General features: G+C 41.6%; 1 protein-coding gene across 3 annotated transcripts in view; it reads right to left on the bottom strand.

Annotated features, from left to right (window-relative positions):
• Positions 1-21,861, bottom strand: part of LDAH (lipid droplet associated hydrolase) — a 214,319-nt gene that overhangs the window by 140,932 nt on the left and 51,526 nt on the right. For all 3 annotated transcript variants that reach the window (XM_019537343.1, XM_019537340.1, XM_019537341.1), the window contains exon 3: positions 10,516-10,650. In XM_019537343.1, the coding sequence (XP_019392888.1) occupies positions 10,516-10,650 (135 nt within the window). The remainder of the gene's footprint in view (positions 1-10,515; positions 10,651-21,861) is intronic.

The raw sequence follows: 21,861 nt of genomic DNA, 5'->3' as shown, positions 1-21,861 counted from the left end.
TGTGTAGCCCTAGCAAAAATGCTTCCAGTAAGGAAAGTAAGACAAGCAGTCATGTGGCATGTTTGAGGATGCCACTGTCTGGATCAACAAGTTGGTGGTTTAAGCATGGCCACACTGTGTAATGCAGCAAACAGAGATATAGGGCATGGCAAAACTGCCTGGATTCTGCCCAGATACACTCTGTTATGAATTCAGTTCATTAACTTCCATTCCCTTGAAGATGCACACTGTGGCCAAAGGCAGAATCTGATCCAACACTGGTTATGCAGAACAAGTTAAAAAGTTAGAGAATTTGTCATAGAGCTATAAACTGCATTTTGGTAGACAGCAAATGCTAGAACACAGACATGGAGCAATTAATTCAGAAAACTACTTAACATATGGCCTCCAAATGTTACCACAGAGCTACAGAACATACATAGCCATATCATTATCAATATTTCACAATGATAATAATGCTGCCCTCATAGTTTAAAGTTTGCCACACCTTCCTAGATCATTTGTCAGATTTTCCCACCATCATCTCTGGTGCTTTCTTCCATGCTGCCCCTCTTGCATGCAATACACTTTCTGAATGGCCTGCATGGGCACTACTTCCCCCTCTACATTATGCTGCATGAAGTATTTATACAGTTTTTGAGAAGGGAAAATGGGGTTAATAACAAGAAGACTGGAATGCATTAGAGAGATGAGCAAGACCATAGTGCGATTGCTTTAAGTGACAGCACCCTGGTTGGTGGGGAGGGGGGGATGGGACATCTCTCTATCTATATATATCGCTATATCAATTTATATAGGTGTATTGAGAGAGAGAGAGAGAGAAATCCTCCCCCCCTAAACAGGGTGCTGTCACTTAAAGCAGTCACACCATGGTCTTGCTCATCTCTCTAATTCATTCCAGTCTTCTTGTTATTAATCCCATTTTTCCTTCTCAAAAACTATAAATACTTCATGCAGCATAATGTAAAGAGAGACGGCAGTAGTGCTCACGCAGGCCATTCAGACAGTGTGTTGCGTGCATATTATATATAGATATAGACAGACATATATAGATATATAGACATATGGACATATATATTTATATATGGAGAATACCTTTTGCTCATATTCACATAATGCCAGAGGTGAGCAGGGCACTGACAAATGCAGAAAGGCATGTGGTTGGAACTCTAGAATTCTGGGTTCTAGTCCCAGTTCTACCATGTGCTTCCAGCGTGACCACACACAAGATCCAGTGCTTTAAACTCTTCCCTGTAAAATGGGGATAATAATGTTTCTCATGCAGAAATAAGCAGTGGTAAATTGCAAAAATGCTCTGCTTGATTTTTTTGATCATAATCAAATTACTTGGGATGCTCTACATGACCTTTAGGTAGGGCACTGGTTCTCCTACCTTCTAAGGCAATATCCTCAACCACTGCTCTGGGGTGTCTTTCACTAGAAATTTCATACTGGACCTGAGAAAAGTTCTCAGTAGAGCTTTCTTTTTAATAAAAACATACATTTCACAAAAATGGGGGGAAGAGGTTAAGTTAAGCAAATGACATTTTCTGGTAAGGCCTTTTGTAGAAAAATTCTCAACCAGTCTGGATATTCACTATTAGCAGTGAAGGTGTTTTACCTTTACAATATTGTGAACATCAGGCTTTTTTGTCTCTTGGTAGGACAACAAGCATACCTAAAAACTAATTTCAAAGTATAAGCACTGGGCCCAATTTTGCCACCCTTAGGTGCAGCAGTATCAGACTTCTTCAGTAATCTCATCACTATCTAGGTGGCACAGTTACTAATACAGTGCATTTTTTTAAAACAATTTTTTTTGAAAATGTGACCTTCACTCTATAATTTTACAGTTATAATCTGATCCATTTGTCTTTAATGAAAGTTTTTTATCTTCTTTTCTTTTAAATATAGGAATACTTACAAAGCTGCTTTAGCACATCAGTGCTATTATCAGTCAATAATTAACCTTTCTCCTTGAAAACCTCCAGTGTAGTTTTCTTCATTTTTCTTAATTTCCCACTGTTCCTTTCTAGAGTAAACACATTCTCAAATTATCAACAGACTGCAATGCTATTTTGCCCTACCTTATGTTTATTTTATTGTACAGAAGATGCAGCATCTGAATGGCAGTTATATACTATTAAAATATTAACCACATTTCATCTTGCTAATAACTCAAAGGACCACCCATTTAATCACAGGGAAAATACTAATTAATACACCCGTTCTCAGGCAGTAGCCTCAGCTTGATAGCCAGGGCACTGAGCTACAATGTATTTTAAAAAGACTCTTGTAGGAAGCACTAACCTGCAGTTTAAATAAACTCTCTCAATGCCTAACATGCTACTTGGGGAGATCCAGAAGATTACTTTTCTCATCAAAATGTGACCGGAAGTCTCAAAGAAAAGTAATACAAGACCTTCTAAATAACGACATGCCAAAAGAAGCCCTACAAACTTGGAAAAATAAACTAATTGTGGATATACGTTGACTGTTTATTTTAAATTAAAGGCAGAAACTGCTGTATCTGAATTACAATCTGTTTAGGTTCAGACTTTTTTGTTTCTTACAAACCTGCCTGTTAGACAGAATTAAACAATGGATGTGAAAATACTTGCAGTTTCTAAAAACCAACATCAATACAATCATAATACTTTTGGCATGGCAAATAAAAATGCAAGAATGAATAAGTAATCACTGTTATTAAAAAATCACATTATAAAAGAAGCTGTTCATAGGTAGCATCTGAGTGACTGAGTCAGGCACATTAACCATTAGGAAAACTATGAGTCAAAGTGTCAATATTAGGCATTGCAAAGGGAAAAGCAAAACTTTTAAGATTCTGTAAACATTTATAGAGCGTATATAGATTATGTTGATTTTAAACAGTGTGACCAAGAGAGCCGTTCTCTCCTTTTTGCAATTTTAAGCATTTCAACACCGTGCGCGATATACTACTGCACAATTGTCTGCCACATGCTGAGTTCTATAGCAGTAGGGGAAGAAGATGAGCGACTCTTACAGAGAAGAAGTGGATACTGGATATGTGGAAGTCAAGATCCTGAACAGTTTCTGTGCAACTGGTTTCTAAAGGTAGAATTCTAATATTAAAGTATGGATAAAAGTACACATTCGGAAACCAAAATCAGTGAAAATTCGCAGAATGTGGGTGCGTTATACATACATAGTGATTACTACGTCTTTCAGCTTCAATCTACATCAAAAGGCACAGATGTCAGGTGAGGATTTCCATACCAAATTTCATATAATTTCATATAAAGCAGAAACCACAGCAGCAAATGAAGAGTTGTTCATTTATCATCCTTCACAACTTGAGTATGTAGTTTTAGGTATCAGTGATGACATGAGAGAACACTCATCATTGAGAAGCCAGCATTAGCCATACAAGTGTGGTCTGATATACCCCACTGCCTCCCATAACAGTGGAGGAAACAACTGTGTTGCCTTTTTAGTGATAAGTGTTTGTATTAACATTTTAATAATACTAACCATATACACCTCTGTATGACATAACTGTATACATCCCAAGCCATGTATCCACCTACACTTAATAATATCACAGAGCATGAGCTTGTCAGACATGCTGTGACCAGCCATTCCTCTTGGCACATGACAACATTTTATGTGCCTACTTACATTCTGTACCTGTAGCTATGTACGAGTGAAAGAACTTGCATTAGTATCTTACAGCATGTTTCACTGCATTCGTCATCCAAATATCATCGTAAAATGGACTAGTTATCTTTAAAAAAAATTGCACAAGCTTTAGGGAAATGAAAAGATTGAGTATAGGTCCAGCAGACCTGCTGGCTTACCAAAGGCACGCAATGCTAAGAGCTGTATTTTTTGTTTGGTTCTCAAAGCACTGGTTGCTCTTTCTAATAACTTATGGAGTAGACTACTAGTGGTATCTACTACAGGAAGGCATGCTATAGTCTTCTTAAACTTTCAAGTGGTACCAAAGTTTAAATTTAACTAAAACAGAATATACCTCATTGCGTATTGTCTCCTTCATCACTTCAAAGACACTGACTAGTGTTTTTATGTAAAATGCATTAATTATTGAATGTATGAAGTTTCACCATTTATTACTTTCTCTTTGCCACTTTCCTTTCCTATCAGCTACTCTGGCCATCTCATTTTTTTGAATATAAAGCTCAGGCTTAAAAAGCCGAAGAGTCCCTGGACTCACCAGTTCAAATCCTGATATGTTTGATTTAGTTCCTCATCTTTCCCAAGCAGTGAAATGTCAGGTAAGTTTGGGTGGTTGGGTCTTAAGCACAAGCAACATTGAAGAGTCCAGGGAATTTCATAAGAGAAGAGGCCAAAGCCTTATTTTCCTTGGACAGAATGTACTCTTTCTTCATTGCTGGTTTTGCTACCCACGGTCAATGTTAAAGGGTGTATATAACACCAAATCCTATTTCTGGTGCACTGTCCCTTTGGGAATGGCACAAGACTCATATGTAAGTGATGAAGCCATACTGAGGATCAGTTTTAGGAAAAAACTTCCATTCCCAGTAGTCAAATAGAAAATCCTTCTTGGGCTAGCGCGCAGAGTCAGGAGTTGCTTCATGTAATCACGAACTTTTAGATATTTTCAGAAAAGCATTGAATTAATATTAAGAACTGTGTTTTGCAATCTGCATGATAACAATTAAAACAGCAATGTGGGAATCAAACTCACTGTCAATCCTGGTGTTGAGGAAGAAAAGTATTTGCAGGTATGTTACACGACAGTGAAGAAATATCTAAGCTCTTTGCACCCTGACAACTGAACAGGTGGCTTTCACTTACCTAAAGCAGGAGTTGGCAACCTTCTCCAGCTGCGTGCCAGAACAATCCAGTTCCAGTTAGGGGCAGGTTGGCACATGCAGGGCAAGCACTAGGATCCAGCCACTGCTGTCACTGGGGAACACAGGGGAAGCACCTGCCACCACAGCCTCTTCTCCCGAAAGGCATAGGGAGAGCATCCACAGCTGGTGGTTTCCTTGCAGTGGTGCGGGGGGGGGGGGAGGGGGTGTTCAACAATAGTCGCTTTCCTTTTCCCTTGTCACTGCTGGGACAAGTGCAGCTTGTGGACATGTTCCCCAGGGTGCTGGGGGTGTGGGGGGAACCAAAAAAACAAAATTAGTGGAGAAAGTCAGTTCCCAGTGCCCACCCACCTTTGACCTGAACTGAGTCAATCTAGCTTTTGGAATCCCATGTTTGCAGGCTGAATCCAATGGCTCTGTGGGTCACAGGTTGCCAACCATTGGTCTAAAGGTTTTCTGCTTCCTTCAGTGTTCATATGGCATGACACACAAATGAAGGCAGTTATTAGATATCTGGAGCCCACTCTAGTAGTAGGAGACAAAAAACCATGCTCCACTGGGGGCTACAAGCCCATGATACCAAGAAGCAGCAAAAGGTGGCTGGCATTCCCTCCTGCAGGGCACAGACACATCTGCCAGCCTGACCTCTTGGCTCAGAAGGTCTACTACCTGCCAGGAGCCCACATCAGGCACAGCATGGAAAGGTTGCCAAGACTCATTCAGTACTATCCCATGCTGCACATCCATATGGGCACTCGTGATACTGCCAAAGGCAATCTTGGGGAGATCAAAAGTGACAATAAGGCTCTGGGCACAAGGGTGAAGAGGATGGGGGTGCAGTCAAGGGTAAAAGTCAGGCTAGGAGCAGATGGGGATCAAGGCATCAATGCATCCCCTGGCTGCATAAATAGATTTGCCAACAGAGTTTAGGTTCCTTGGACTGTAGTGTGGTGATCCAAGAAGATGAACTATCTGACAAAGACATGAAAAAGCATCTGCATTTGGGCCTGATAACCCAGGAGGGCTTTAAACAAGGTTCACCAGGGAATGGAGACAGAAGCCCAGACATAAATAAAGAGCCAGGCAACCTGACTAAAAACTTAGTACAGTAAAAGCTGTGTTAACTGGCATTTTACTAACTGGAATACGCTATAATCCAGCGTGTGCATGAAGTATTGCTTGAGCACGGCTGAGGGGGGAGGGGAGTGCAGCGGCTCCCTTCTGCAGGCTGCACGAGTTCTGCCTGGCCAGCTGGAGGCAGAGTGGTGGTGGGGGAAGAGTTTACATGTGGCAGCAGCCGCCACTGCCATCACCACCCTGCACTGCCACCACCACGTTAATTCCAGTAACTGGCATTTTTAGATACCCAGCACTCTCCTTACCCCCTTACCCCACTCATGCCAAATAGCAAAGCTTTTACTGTAAGGCGAAGCAATAATGGAAGCCTTAGTAATGTTTCCAGAGGGAAGACAGGACCATCAGTTAGATCCCTGATGTGTTTATATAATAATGCAGTAAGTATAGGTAACAAACAGGAAGAACTGGAGGTCTTAATACAATCTCCCAGGTTTGATGTAATTGGGATTACAGAGATTCAGTGGGATAGTTCATATGACTGGAGTATAATCATGGATGGATATAGCTTGTTCAGGAAGAACAGACAGGGGAAAAAAAGGAGGAGGTGTTTTTCTCTATATATAAAAGGTGATGTACTCATCTTTCCAGGTGTAGTATGAAGTGCAAGGTAGGCCTTTTGAAAGCTTCTGGGTATAGATCAGAGGGGGTGCCATGCTGGGTAACGTCATGGTAAGCATCTGCTACAGGCCACCAAAACAAAAGGCCTTCTTTAAACAACTGATGGAAGCTTCCAAATCACAGAAATGGGTTCTCATGGGCTACTTTAATAATCAAATATCTGCTGGGAATGAAACGCAGCAGTGTGCAAGCAATCCAACAAATTCCAGAAGTGTAATGAGCATAACTTTTTGATACAGGCGGTAGAGACTAGGGCTGTGCGAAGCTTTGGTCCCCGGTTCCATTTGGCGGAGATTTGGCCCAATTCAGTGGCCGAATCTCTGAATCCGAACTGAATCAGAGAACCCTTTAATCTTTCCGAATCAAAATCGGAATGCTCCGAATTGATTTGGAGAGATTCGGAAAGATTTGGACATAGACACAGCTTTAATTTCTATATACCTCTACATAGCAGGGGCTCGAGTGCTGCGATGCTGGGGCGCATGGAGAGTCCCACAGGAGTGCGGAAGGCTCCCCAGCATGCTCAGCAGCAGACCCGGAAGTGGACCAGAAACACTTCAGGTCCACTTCCAGGTCTGCCAGGGAGTGTGTGGCACCCCCCCCCCCCATCAGCTCAACAACTGGTGCCTCTTGGGTTGGGGGTGGGGAGGGGTCACCTGGGGTCCCCTTGCAGCCAATCGCTGAGCTGGGGGAGGATCTAGGGAATTACAAAACCAGCCAGGCTGATCTCGATTTCTACAAAGATCATGGAGTAGGAGTTCAAGGAATCTACTGTAAAGCACCAAGAGAAGAACAAGGTGATCAAGAACAGGCAGCACGGATTTACCAAGAGCAAGTCACACCTGACCAAGCTGATTTCCTTCTATAATAAGGAAAAGGGCTGTGTGGATGGAGGAAGAGCAGTGAATGTGATATACCTTGACTTTAGCAAGGCTTCTGACACCCTCTCCCAAGACTCTCATGGAAATGCTAAGGAAATACAGCTCAGGAAATACAAAATTAGATGAAAGTACTATATGGTGAATACATAACGGGCCAGAACATGCTACTTAATGTCTAATTGGGAAAAGTATTAAATGGGATTCCCCAGTGGTCTGTTCTAGGTTCAGTACTGTTTAACATTATTGTTAATGATTTGGATGATAGACTGAATGCATACTTAGCAAATCTACAGATGACACCAAGTTGAGTGGAACTGAAGACACTCTGGAGGACAGGGCTATGATCTGGAATAACCTGGATAGACAGAGAATGATCCAAAAGCAATCAGATGAGATTCAACAACAAGTGCAAAGTCCTTGAGACAGAATAATTGCGTGTACAAATACAAACTGGGTAATGACTAGTGAGGCTGGAGTATTCTGCAGTACTGCAGAGGAAGACCTGGGGTTAGACTGGCTCATAAGCCAAATGTAAGCCAACAGTGTGTTCTTGTTGCAAAAAAGCTAACAGCATACTGGGTTGTATCAAATAAGAGTGACTCTAGCAAATCAAGGGAAATGATTATTTGAGTATGATATCCAGTTTTGGACTCCACACTTCAAGAAGAATGTGGACAGACTGGGGAGTGCAGTGCAGAGCATCTAAAACGGGAGGCCTAGGAGGCACAACTTATGAGGGAAGGCTGAAAAAAACTAGGGTTTAGTTTGGAAAAGAGAAGACTGAGGCAGGATTTGGTAACAATCTTCAAATAACTGAAGGGTAAATACAGACATGACAGAGATGCGCTCTGCAATTACCCTTAATTACAGAGGGGCTATAGGAAACAGGACTAAGAGCAGTGGCTTCAGTCCACAGCAGAGGAAGGGTGAAGATTTGGAGGAAATTTCTGAGTATGATGGCAGCCAAGCACTGGAACAAGCTACCTAGAAAAGTTATGGAATCTCTACCCCTGGAAATTTCAAAAGCAGGTTGGATGGACACTTGGTTGAAATGGTTTAGTCAGGGACAATCCTGCCTTGAGCAAGGGGCTGGACTAGACAACTTTGCGAGATCGCTTTCAGCTCTACTTTCCTATCATCCTAATACCTTTGCACTGCATATGGTAGTATACGATTTGATTACATTTTCCTTATGCTATGTGTTTAAGGCATGGGGTGGGGAGGGGGTGCTGATCACATCACAGCACTCATGGACACATCTCACAAACTATTCCTGTAGAGGTTAATTTTGGTCTTGTACGCCACCTTTTCTAGTTTTGACTTGGAATGTTTAGGTGCTGCATATACAGTCTATTCATGCTTTAGTTAGCAGTGTTTTTACAGTCAATTTGCATTTCCTTCACTGCATTTGTTGCAATAAATAAATGGAGGAAAGATCAGCTTCTAATAACTCAAATTTTCTTTTTATTTCCTCTTCTCTTCCTTCCTTCTGACATAGGCCAACATCTGTTCTTCTACTGCACACAATTTATATAGTGACAGTGTGGCATAATTTGAGGATTTCTAGCTGTTTGGCTTCTTCCCTTGGGTTCATTTGAAGTGAAATTTATTTTTGTTACTGCATTCTTAAATTGCTATTGCAGAGTATAATTTGCTGCCCTAGTAAGGCAAGTAATCTAGGGCAGTAATAATATATTTTTTTTAAATTATTAAAGTTTGTAGAATCTCCTAGAAGACTAAGTTTGAAACAGACTCCCTGAAGAACATTTTAAACACATTTCAAATGCATGCTGATGACAGGATCTGAACTTACTGCTCCAAATAAAATAAACAGAAGGTTACATGAAAACTTTGCATAGTGTCATTTCATTATTTCTTCCCCCCCCCCCTTTTTTTTTTTTTTTTTTAGCTATCCATCAACAGCGTCCAGTGCTTAACTCCACAGTGCCATGTGCTTACCAGCAAGTGCAGGCCCCATTGTACCAGAAGGCACAGGGAATTCTCTTCTCCCAGTGCCGAAGTGTTACTGTTTGGCTTAGAGTCTGACATTTGACCAGAATAATTAGTAGCAATTTGACAAAAAGACGAACAGGTTTCAGGTTTCACTTTTAGCTTTGAAAATACAGAAGCTAATATAAAGGCTCAAAAGTTCAGGCGCAAATGCTGTCAGTAAAGAAAGCTATCCTAAGAGCCATCCTAATACTTAAATTTCTTCCAAACTGGTGAAACCTGTTGTTGTTATGGAGCCTGACTGATTTCAGTGCAACTTCAACAGAGCTCTAAACATGTGCAAGGGTCTTGCGATGCTCAGACTGGGCTCGGCATTGGCTTCCCACCAATGCAGTGCCCAAGATACACAGAACAAGATTAGCAGAAACAATGACCCCCTCAATTCACCCACTGACGTTAAAGCAACTGGTTTTGAGGCAGAGCATATCCTAATCTCTTGTTGGTGATCGGTTTCAGTAAAATGACTTGCTAAGAAAAGCAACCCCAGAAATAGTCATTCCTTTCCAAGCAGAAATTAGGGCCAGGTGGCACCTTAGAGACCGACTGGTTCAGAGAAGCATAAGCTTTTGAAAGCAGCAACCTACTCTGTCAGATGCCAACTTTCCAAGAAGTTTGCTAGTTTGAATGACAACCAATAATAGCTGTTTTCAAGGTATAAACTGACTAAGTTTAACATTTTTCTTTCCTTCTCCTCAAACCTTCAACCCATGAATTGACCATTTTTCTTAAATATTTCATTTCACTGTTTCCAATTCATTACCCACAACATTTGCGACCTTACTTTAACCCTTGGTCTTCCTCCTTTAAGGCTTCCCTCACAAGAGCCGAAGCAACCCACCCTCCTTGCTTTTATGTCAGCCAATTTGCTTTCCTTCTCAGCACTTCCCTTCTTCAAAGTTGTTTTGTGGATCATTGGTGGGGAAATTCAAAGATGAAAAATACCATGTAAGGGCTAAGTGAGATTATTAATAGCTACATATGTTGCAAGACAGTATTGCAGAGTAGGTGAGTTCCAAATTACGGTACAGTACCTTCTGTCATTTCCATGCCACTCGGGGGTTTACAGTGCCCAGCATGGCTCACTGCCCAAACTGGATACTGCTGGTTTAGTCCGCAATAAAGAGCCTGGATGAAGGTCCTGTAATAACCTGCCAATCCTGGGTTACCTAACAGAAGAAACGCACAAATTTGCTCAGTGTTAACAATACAGCAATTGACACACGACGATACAGTTCCATATAAACATTTCATTTTTTTGCTCCTTATCCTACACTGACAAAGTATATTTTAATTATGTGTAAGAATAATTCTTTGTGAAAAGCACACTGCTATCCTTACAAAAGGAATACATTTTTTTCACCAAAGCTCAAATTGGCTGCCAGCTGGCCCACTGGCTTCTATTAATTGTATTTGAAAATTATACCTAGAACTTATATAATAAATAAATACAATAAAAGGAATCTGTTCAGAAGAATCCCAGTGACATTTTATGAAAAAATAGCCCAACAATTGCTGTTCATCTCACCAATACACAACACACAGGTCGTTATTCTAATCGCTGAAATTCTTTACTACTTTAAAAACAGAATTAAATCACATTGAGAGTTTGAAGGTTTTAGTGCAATAAACAATTATAACATTTTTAAATCACAACTACCACAGCAGCTCATTAGATTATGCTAAATCCATTATGCACATAATTTTAACTTTGGCAATTCCTAATTTTTTAGTACTTAGTTTTAAAACCTTAGGCCATGTCCAGATGAGCACTGCCATGTGTCATCGCAAACATGTCTGTGGCACCACATACTGCTCATTCAGCTGCTCTCCATACTGCAAGGGAGCAGTGCAGGTGGGATTTTTGACCCCTGGATATCCAAGGATAAACAAAAAACCAAAAAACCACTTGTATAAGAAAAAAGCAGAGCAGTGCATGCAGAGGCAATGAGCCAGGCTTTGGTTTTGAGTGGCAGAGCCACACACTGGCCGCTGGCTAGGCTCTGAGCGGTACAATTGCCACTGCTGCAGCCCCGGAAGGCCCCCAGAACCCCAGGTAAGGCTGCTGGGGCCAGCAGAGTGCTGACCCCAGACTCCTCTATCCCACCCAGGGTAACCTGCCATGTGCTAGAGGGTGCATGGTACAAGCATTCCCCAGGGGCAATTAGCAGTGGCACAGGGAGCATAAAATAAGCACCCTACTCCAGGTTTACCAATTCCTTTTTTTCAAGCTAAAGTCCCACTTAGCTCTCACTCAGTGATTGAAGTAAGTGAAGATTTCAGAGCATGAACAAATTAAAGGCACCAAGTCCATTACACCTGAGATGTACCAGTTACTCTTCCTTCGTTTGCCTTTAAAGTACTCTCAGTTTGGATGCAAGCAACAGAACAATGAGGGCAAAATTTGTCCCAGGTAAGCTACACAGTGCCATTAGAACCCTGGTAGTGTGGATGCAAAGATAACACTATAAAAAGGTACAAGAAAGGGAGTAAAGCTGTACAGATATGCACATCCTTTAAAACATTTCAAAAGAGTGCCCCAAGAAGTACCCCAAAATACTACCTCTTGAAATGAGGTACCGTTTTCAAGCCCTTCACTTATTGTTATGTCTGCAAAGGGATGGGGGACTTAGGTCCTCCAGAATCCCACAATGCCCCACTCATCTTTCCTCCCTCCTGACTGACAGCCTGCCAAACTGTCCAGCCACTACGTCTGCTCCTGGGACCCAGCCACTCTGGCGCTCAGGGTACTACTGCTCCCAGGGTGCTGCCAGCTCCTCAGTAAGACCTAGCACTGCTGCTACAGACCCTCATGTCCCCCCCCATGGCAGACAACTACTGACATCTGCCCCCCTCCCCACCACCTCCACCATCACCAGTGCCAGGCTCTCCAGCTCCCAAATCCTCTGTCTCTCTGGTAAGAGGCACCCTCCACTCGCACCCCATCCCCTTTAGGAGGAAACGAGGAGCAAAGTTGCAGGTCACTGCAACCTCCTGTCCTGCCCCCTGGCTGGACAGCTGCAGCTGAATGCTGTACTTACATCCCATTGCTGAAACGATCCCTTTGTAAAACATTTCCAGGCCTGTTTACACTTGGGAACATTTTAAATGTTACTTTTGTCCCTACCTGAAGTAGGCATCATAAAACCACTTGATGCCAATGAGCCTTTGGGTAAACACAAGCACAATACCTGAACCAGTCCAAGAATGTTACCGACTGGGAACTACTTGCAATCTTCTCAATTTAAAAGTATCGACACATGCATTGCCATGGGTTTTAAGGAGAACAGTCACCTTTTGACTCATCTTTAAGTACTGCAATGCCTAAATTGCCACCAAGGAGTGGCAGTGAACACCCAGCCCAGCATGACTCCCAGTGGTGAGTACCCCACTTTCCTCGGTATACCCCAAGCAGGACAGGAAGACCCTAAATGGCTGGGCACCAAGGGAGAGGAAGACATCAACTGCTTGCAAGAGTAATTTTCTGATTTTCCTTCTCACTAAGATGGAGTTCAATTAAGAGCAAATGATTTCAATGCAGCTCATTCTTGCATGTTACCAAAACCTGTGTGGTGGTATCCTGACTGGGTGTCCCCAGGGGGGGTGAGGGGAGGGGAGAGAATTGGCTTGACCCTTGCTTCTGTATTTCTGGGAGCTAAGTGTTCTGGAGCTTCCTGAGCTTCCCTGGCCTTTAAAGACCACTTTCTCCCAGGCCATCCATCAGCTTACTTCAGTTTTCTGGTACCTGACCCAGGCTGGTCCTATCACAGGCTGATTTGGGTGTGAAGTGGCAGCTAGCTAGTTGGGGAGGGGTCTACCTGAACCCTAGGGGAGGGAGGTTGAGGTTAGATGTTCCAGATGCTCCTTAGAGCAGCCCAAGGTCTCTGGCTCAGGCTAAGGTCTTAAGAAGACTCTTTCTAGGGGTGGCCAGGTATGGGAAGGTGCCGGGACCACTGCTTTTGGCTTCCTAGGGAGCTGGGTATTTTGGGGGCTGCCTATGGTCTCTATGGCATTTAAACTGCATTTCCCCTCAAGCTGCTTATCTGTTTCATTCCGTTTACAGCAACCAAGCAGGCACTGATGCATCCCAGACTGATCTGGGGTGGGGGAAGGGTGGCTAAATAGGTAAAGGGAGCATCCCTGCTTCTGGGGCCCCAAGGTTGTGGGTGCTCTGGGTAGTGCCCAAGGTCTCTACGTCAATTGTCACAAAAGGATGAAACCAACCAGTGGTTTTGGGGAAAATGCTATTTAAAAGTTGCCTCTACCCATCTAGCCACACAGCCCCAGCCAAAATTGTATTTATTGGTCTGGCATGCCTCAGAGCTTGGTAAACTGCTAATAATGCAATGAAACTGCCAAGCAGCTTGGGAGAAGGTATTGTTTAAAGGTCACAGAGACACCAGGCAACCCTCTCCTCCACAGAGCACCTAGTGCCTTGGGAAACCCAAAGCAGGAATATCACCCTCTTCATACCTGACCACCCTCATTTAGCCCGAATCAGCCTGGGACAGCATGGACTCGGTCAAGTACAGATAACATAGGTTGGAGCTGTTGTTTTTTGGCTGCATAACAGAATAGCTAATTGCCATGAGGGGGTTGGAGGGAGAAGGTGAGCAGCAGTGTTATATGGGATTCCTGGAGGTACAGCCAGACACTGGTCATGGAAAGGTTGCTATTCGCACGTTACACTGAACAGGTCTGAGGAGGACCAGTTCAGAATAACAGCCGATTATCCAAGTATACTCCTGAAACAGTCCAGGAGATTTAAACTATTCTAAATTGGCTGGCTCGGCGGGATGCTTGTGTTTTAAACCACATTTAAAACGGTATACAGTATGTGTTATGTCCACTTTAACTCTCTTCTCATCAGGAGTTGAGTTCGGACTACTCTAGAAAGTACAGTACTCTCCAAAAAGGTGCTCCCTAATAAATACGTTGAATGGGCTTCTTTCTTTGTGCATGGCTTGGGCTCTGCTTATTTTTGAGGCTTAATGGTAAATTCTTATCTTAAAAACTAGATGTATTGTTATTAACTGTCCTGATTTAAAAACTGGGGTAGTGTTCTTGTAGTTGTGATGGCCCAGAAAAAGTGCAAGTGTATCTTTTACAGGACCAGTTGGGAAAGTTGTTAGACACGCTTTTGGGCAAAAAATATTTAGGTCTTGGGGAAAAGGAAATATGGCCTAAACAAAAAAAAAAAAAAAGGAAATATGGCCTAAACTAAAAACCAGATGCAACATTAACTTCGTGTAACTCCATTTTGTAAATAAAAATGGTTACTTGAAAAATGAGAAGGCAGTAAACCTGCAGAGCACAGAGAGGTTTAAATGAATTAATTTATGTAATGAATAGCAATATTGATCAATGCTGTTCATTGAGACTGGTTAAAAAAAAGTGATGATGATATTTGTCACCAGGAATTGTGAGAAAAATAAGATTTTCTCATTCAAAAGGCGTTTGGATGCATATCTCGCTGGGATCATTTGACTCCAGCAGACTTCCTACCGGGAAGGGGGCTGGACTCGATCTTGCGAGGTCCCTTCCAGCCTCTAATGTCTATGAAATGGAGCTAAAACTAGTTGCGGTACCTACATGCTATGGTATTTACCTTAGATCATCATCTAACTTGAGGAAGGACATTTTTTGCACAGAAGTTTGTCTAACATCTTTCCCAATTATATAGTTGGTTCCATAAATATATCATTAAGTAAATCTTTCTTGTTTGACTTAAAACAACTGTAACAGTAACAGAATCTGTTATTTTTGTATCGTCAGTGCCTTGGCGTTCACTAGTAAAACTACCATGTAAACAGAAAGAAAACACTGCAGTACATATGATCAAGAAAGTACTACAAGGTTTTCATTAGTATTCAGGAAAAGTTAAAAATGTCAAAAAATGTTTAAAACTTGGCCTAAAACAATGCCTAGGTTCTGCACAAAAAAACTGCAATGTAGGTTTCAAATAAAAAAAATAACATCTTAATTAAATAATATTTGTGAAAAAATTAAAATGTCGAAATATTTTTGCATATTTTAGTATCACAGAAACCTTTCAGGTCTATAAACACCTTGAAATTGTTTCACGTAGATAAGCAGAAAGATACTGAAATTGACTCTGGACAATACCTGACGCATTAACTACCAAAGCTCGTCTTTCAGCAAATTGGAAGATGAAAGTAACTAACCAAAGATAGAGTTTATCTTTGCTAGTGCGTCTGCTCATTCTGCATTATGATACTTCAGCCCTGAAATAAAATGTTTTAAGGTGTTCTATGGTCAAGGAATCAAGTTATTCTGAAAGCAGTATGTTGTTTTTTTCCTGAAATTCATTTTCAATATCCATTTCAGTTTCTTTTCTTTATTCATGTAAAAACAGCAAAAGAGAATTAACTCCCGCCCCCCACCACTCAAAAACCCCCAACCCTTACACCCCCAACCCTTATGTATTCTCTCCCGTCAGGAGCCAGGGTAGCCAATATCTAAGTCTGGAGTCCTCAGCTGAAGAACACTGAAAGTGAGAAGTGTTTACAAATCATTTGTCAGAGGTTGTGTTAAATGCTATATGTATTTCACAGCATCTGTGACTAATGACTTTGAGACAAAAGGAGATTTCTATCCTCTGATGAAAGGAACCTCTGCCCGATGTTTATTTTACAAAGGGAAATGAGATAAGATCGGTAAAAGCAAGCTGACCCCTCCCTCCATCCATGTATAAGCATCTGGTCAGGTTAAAAGACATACCATGTGGTCAGTTGTTAAGGGATGCTAATGCTTGGTCAAAAATCCTTAAAGACCCACTGAAATAAAATGAGAGTTTGACAACAGAAAGAACAGTAGCATGTAAAGGGTTTACCAACAAAGAATACTGTAGAGCAACTCCAGTGTTAAAAGTGGTAGTGAATAAATGGCTTATTGATCTTTCAAGGTCAAAGTCACTAGAGGTACTCCAAATTTGCATGAGTAGAACTGAAAGCACAGGATTCATCTTCCTGCTTGAAAACCCTGGATCAGCAGGCCTTAAAACATAGTATGAAATGGAACTTTCTTGACCGGCCATATAAGCTTAACATTTACTGTCCCCAGCTACAATGGGGTCTACTGCACATTACATTTTGGGGACAAAAAGAAATCTAAACAAATGGATAACTTGTGAAAGGGAATAGATTTCAATTTGTTCAGTAGTTTGAGGCCCTAATATGCCATTTTAAGCATTCTTGTGAAGTACTGGTGCACCTGGAGTGCTGTGCTCAGTTTTGGAAATTATACTTCAAGACGCTGACAAGTTAAAATGTCTCAATAGAAAGCAACAAAAATGTTTAGTGATTTTGCACAAGAAAAGGTTGGAAGAACTGGGATAATGTAGTATGAAGAAGACAATACTAAGAAAAGACTTGATAACACTCTTTAAAGGCCTGAAGGGTGATGTTATAAGAAAGATGGTGATAATCTATTAACTTTGGCTATAGGGAACAGGACAAGAAATAATGGACTTACATTGCAACCAGGGAAATGTAGCTTGGATATTAGGAAGAACTCTCTCCCTATGCCAGTAGGTAAGTTTTGCAACAATTTACTCAGAGAGGTTGTGCAATCCCCATCCTTGGAAATTTTAAAAATCAGATTATACAAACACTTGGGAGAGAAAAAGTGATGATCCTGCCCTGAACAGGGAATTGGATGGGATGACTTCCTGAGGTCCCTTCCAACTCTTGTACACAATTAAATAAAATCAAAATGTTGTCCAACCTAATAACTGATTTTAATTTCATGTTTTGGGAGATGAGCCACCCACCTCATCATGATGGCAAAATGGCTTTTGATCAATATACTAGAGTTCACACTTGCCCACTGTAGGGATTTTTCAACAGCATCAAAACTATCCAGTCAATCTCAATGACTTTATCTTGGAAAAGTACTCCTGAAAAGCAGAAAACCTATATGAACACAATATATTGCATCAACTTCCATCATTTGAAGGGTCCTCAAGACACCTGAATCACATGTCATTCTTCAATCACTTCAGGGCAAATAAAGCATTCATGCATGCTACAGTCTCAAGTTCCAAAAACTTAATGCATAGGAAGGAGTATGCAATTAAGCAGATCTCCTCCACTATACCTTTACCTTCTGTGTATGTTTTATAAAAAAAAAAATACTGATAAACACTTAACATAATTGAAAGAGTTGCAAAGGAAAAATAAAATCAAAATTATACTTCTTATAATCTTGCCATACCAAAACAAAATAGTTCAAGTGAAGACTAAGATTAAAAGAATAACGAAGAGAAAAATATACGAGGTAACAGCAGATAATGAAGGTCTTCATCACGACATTGAGCTTTATAGACCTACAGATTTTTTTTTTTTTCACACCAGAAGGAATTATGGATCATTCTGTCCATCTCCCATATGACACGTGCCAAAAAAAAGTCATTTGTTCACCCAACATTAAGCACAAAAGTATCCAGTTTGAATTTAAAGTAATCAAAAAGGGAATACCACTGTTTCCCTTGGTAGCTTGTTGCAAAAGTTAATCACCCCGACTGCTGAAAAAGTTGGGCTTTATTTCTCTTTCAAATTTATCTGCTTTTGCTTTCAGACACAGATCCTTTTTATGCCTCTCTCCACCAACGTTAAAAAAAAAAAAAAAAAAACACTTTAAGAATCCAGTCATTTATCCCCACTAATGCACTTGGTGACAGAGATATGACAGCTTCCACCAACTAAGCATTTGCCCCAACTTTTCATTGATAAACAGCAATGTTGCCATAAGTTGTTCCATTTCCTTTGGAAAGCAGACTGGATGCTTGTTTAAAAAAATAAAACACAAAAGGAAATACGTGACTAATATCCAAACTACTACACTTCCAAAAAAACAAGATATCTAGAGTCAGGAAGTCTGATATCAGATACGGCATCACCACCCAAGCCATCCAAATTAACTTCAACCACATATTTTTATAATCAAATACAAATAAATAACCTTCAATTTAAATAGTAACAGCCCCTAAATACTCTGAATAGCAGTGGCAGAAAGCTTTCACTGGATCAACAAAACCCAAGCACCTACAATTCTTGTGCTACAGAAAATTGTAAAGATGCCCAAACATTAATTAGAACACTAACAGTAGTAGACAGCCCCGCTTTGAAAAAATCCCTAATTTACTGTTGGGGCAATCCACGTTCTGTAATCATTGTACCAAAAAGCTAGAATAGCGATACATTTCTGCTTGTAAAAAAACCCAATACATAATGAAGCAGAACAGTGCACGTGACAAAATCCAACATGCACAAAAACACTATTTGCTTACTCCAGAAAGGAGTGAGCAAAACTGGCTTCACAAAACTGTTCCCCAAAAATGTGGGCACAAGATTAGCCCAGGGTGAGCATACAGTGAAGCAAAAAAAAAAAAAAAAAAATTACCCTTCTAAATTGTTTTAGAAGGAACATAAGCCTCTCTGCTTCCACCCTATAATTTATGGGGATTAGGAAATTTTCCTGCAGATAAATTACTCCAGAACTGCTAACTGCGAAGTTTCTTCAGCCCACTTCTGAAAAGGTTGCACCAGTCACCACTACAGACACTACTGTTGCTGTTATAGCACAGGGCTGTCCAACTTCAGCATCAGGGGCCACGTGTCCCACGGGGTGCATCAGCAGGGGTTGCATGCCTGGGACCTGCACTAGGGTGAGGAGGGAGAAGCATCCCAAAGACTCCAGCTACTGTTGCAGAGCAGGATTCTGGGGGTTGCAACTTAACCTTGTGGGTCACATCTGACCTGCAGGCTCCCAGGTGAACTAGTGTAGTGGGCTTTCACCCTCTGGAGGTCTGCCGACTATATCTAAAGGGTCCATGGAAGAGGACTATGATCACTCAAAAGTACATGAATACCCACACTTATAATTCAAAGGGGGCTGCACCTCCATTTGAAGTTTTTTTTTTTTTAGGAATCCACAAATGAAAACAGGTTTAAAAAGAAAATCACTGGTCCACTTTAGCACTGAGATTTCTATGTGCACCAGCTATAAATCTAGCTCAACAGCATTAGAGAAGTGCAAACAGAGGATAAAGAATGGAACTATCTGAATAAATTGAGAGAGATACACAGACAATAATGGGTTTATAATAAACTTTGGAATTGCAAAATTGAGAATAGAGTACCACGTTTAATTTTAGAAAAATCCAACTTTGAGAATTAAGTGCATTTGCAACATTTTCATGATCATTTCTTACAGCAAAATCAACATGCAGAATCATTTTTTTTGAACAAGCAACTGTTAATTAAAATGTTCAATCCTGACGAACACATCAGCCCAACTCAGAGATCACTGCTATGACATCTATTCTAACTGTGCCCTGACAGAACTGCCCATATTTTCTAATTCCAGCCTGAAGAATCAAGAGGTGAAGATTCTTGCTCAAGGAAACTAATTTATCTTTGGCTCAAGCCCTAGCACGGAAGAAGATGCAAGTTCTTTCTAAGACTTCTTCGTCATGTCTCTAATTCAACTTCTGTTCCCAATATTCTGCACAGGCCACTGCTTCTGGTGTTCATGTTGCCAGATTGTGTATGTGGGAGGTGCACTGTGATGCTACATCTCAAGTCATCTCAAGGGCATCTAAAGAGATGATCCATGGTTTGTTTCTCCTGAAAAATACATTGGTTGGTTACATAGAGACCCCATGATTTCACAAGGAAGTTGCATCTGCTGAGACCCACTCTCAATCTGTTCAGGCTCCGCCATTTGTAAGTGGAGCCAGATGCTAACTCCTCACTGAGGGTAATTCCTCACTAGTTCCATTCAATAGCTTTGTCTCCTAGTTTCTCCAATTCTGTTTGTGTTGTAGATTTTGGCCGATTCCAGCAATGTGGTCAATGTTATGGAAGAGGACAAAAAGCTATTTCTCGATGAGAGACAATGGTGCACTGGTTGATGTCCGTATAGCAGGTGTCAGTCGTCTGACTCTTGTACCTTCCAGGCAACGTCACCTGGTACTTTCCTCCTGAGCTAAAGGAGTGCTATGCCAGATAGTGCGTGTAGGCAGGGAACAGGGGCGGGTTTTAGGCAGCCTGTTATAATTCTGCATATATCATTTAGGCTGGTATCAATATGTTTACTGTGACTTGAGCATCCCCAGGTGGCGCAGGCCTATTCAGCCACAGAAAAACAAAGTGCTAAGGCAGTGGCACGTAGGGGAATGGATGTGCTCCCCACTTGGAATTTGTTAGCTTCGGCAGAACGTTGTTTTCTGTGTTGACCTTGGCTCCCGGTAACTAATATGTGCTTTTGTAACCAAGCGTACAGTTCAGTGTTACCCCTGCGTAGACTGGGTGTTTCTGATTTTCAAGACTCTGGTCACCCCAGTGACATTCAGGTGTTGTTTCACGTCCCGTTTCCTTATATGGAAAGAACAAATTTGGGTTTTGCTAGAGCTGGGTTTGAGATAATTATTTAGGTAATAATCTGACATCTTGTTCAGTGCCATCTCCAGGACCTTTCTCTTTGTCCTCACAATTCTTCTGCTGTGTGGCAATGCAGAGATTGTCAGCATAGATGAAACGCTGACATTTGGCAGGAAGTGGCTGACTGTTAATGTAGATGTTAAAGAAAAGTGGGGTGAACACACTGCCTTGTGGTATGCCATTCTTCTGAGAGCACCATCTGCTTTTTTTGTAGGCCATATTGCATGTTACACTTGAAACATATTAGCTGTACTTACAACACAGACATTTATGTATTCAAACAGAAAACCTGTGCTATATACAATGGTACTGAAGCAAAGTTAAGCCTTTTCATGGGAAGAGTATCTCTAAATCATATTAAGTAGTGTGTGTTCAACTACTGTCAGACTGCCCAATGGACATAATGCAAATTCAAGATCCTGGTGCAGTGTGGGGGCTGGCACCAACAACTGGATGCAGGTGTCACAGTGGACGTAGTCCTTCTGGACTTTAGGAAGGCCTTCGACACGGTCTCTCACCCCATTCTCATTAAAAAACTAGCGGACTGTGGTGTCGATGCCTACACAGTCAGATGGGTCGCCAACTGGCTGCAGGGCCGCACCCAGAGCGTGGTGGTGGATGGGTCATTTTCACCCTGGAGGGATGTGGGCAGTGGGGTCCCCCAGGGCTCAGTCCTCAGGCCCGCACTGTTTAACATCTTCATCAGCGACTTAGACAAAGGGGTAAAAAGCACCCTGTTCAAATTTGCAGATGACACTAAAATGTTGGGGGAAGTGGGCATGCTAGAAGGGAGGAATAGGCTACAATCGGACCTAGACAGGTTACAGGGGTGGGCAGACTAGAATAGGATGGGATTCAACCCTGACAAGTGCAAGGTGCTGCACCTGGGGAAGAAGAACCAGCACCATACCTACA

Source organism: Crocodylus porosus, unplaced genomic scaffold (genome assembly GCF_001723895.1).
Source record: "Crocodylus porosus isolate Cpor-Errol unplaced genomic scaffold, CroPor_comp1, whole genome shotgun sequence".
Classification (NCBI taxonomy): domain Eukaryota; kingdom Metazoa; phylum Chordata; order Crocodylia; family Crocodylidae; genus Crocodylus; species Crocodylus porosus.
The sequence above is the reverse complement of the archived record's forward strand: the minus strand, read 5'-3'. Positions and strand labels throughout refer to the sequence as shown.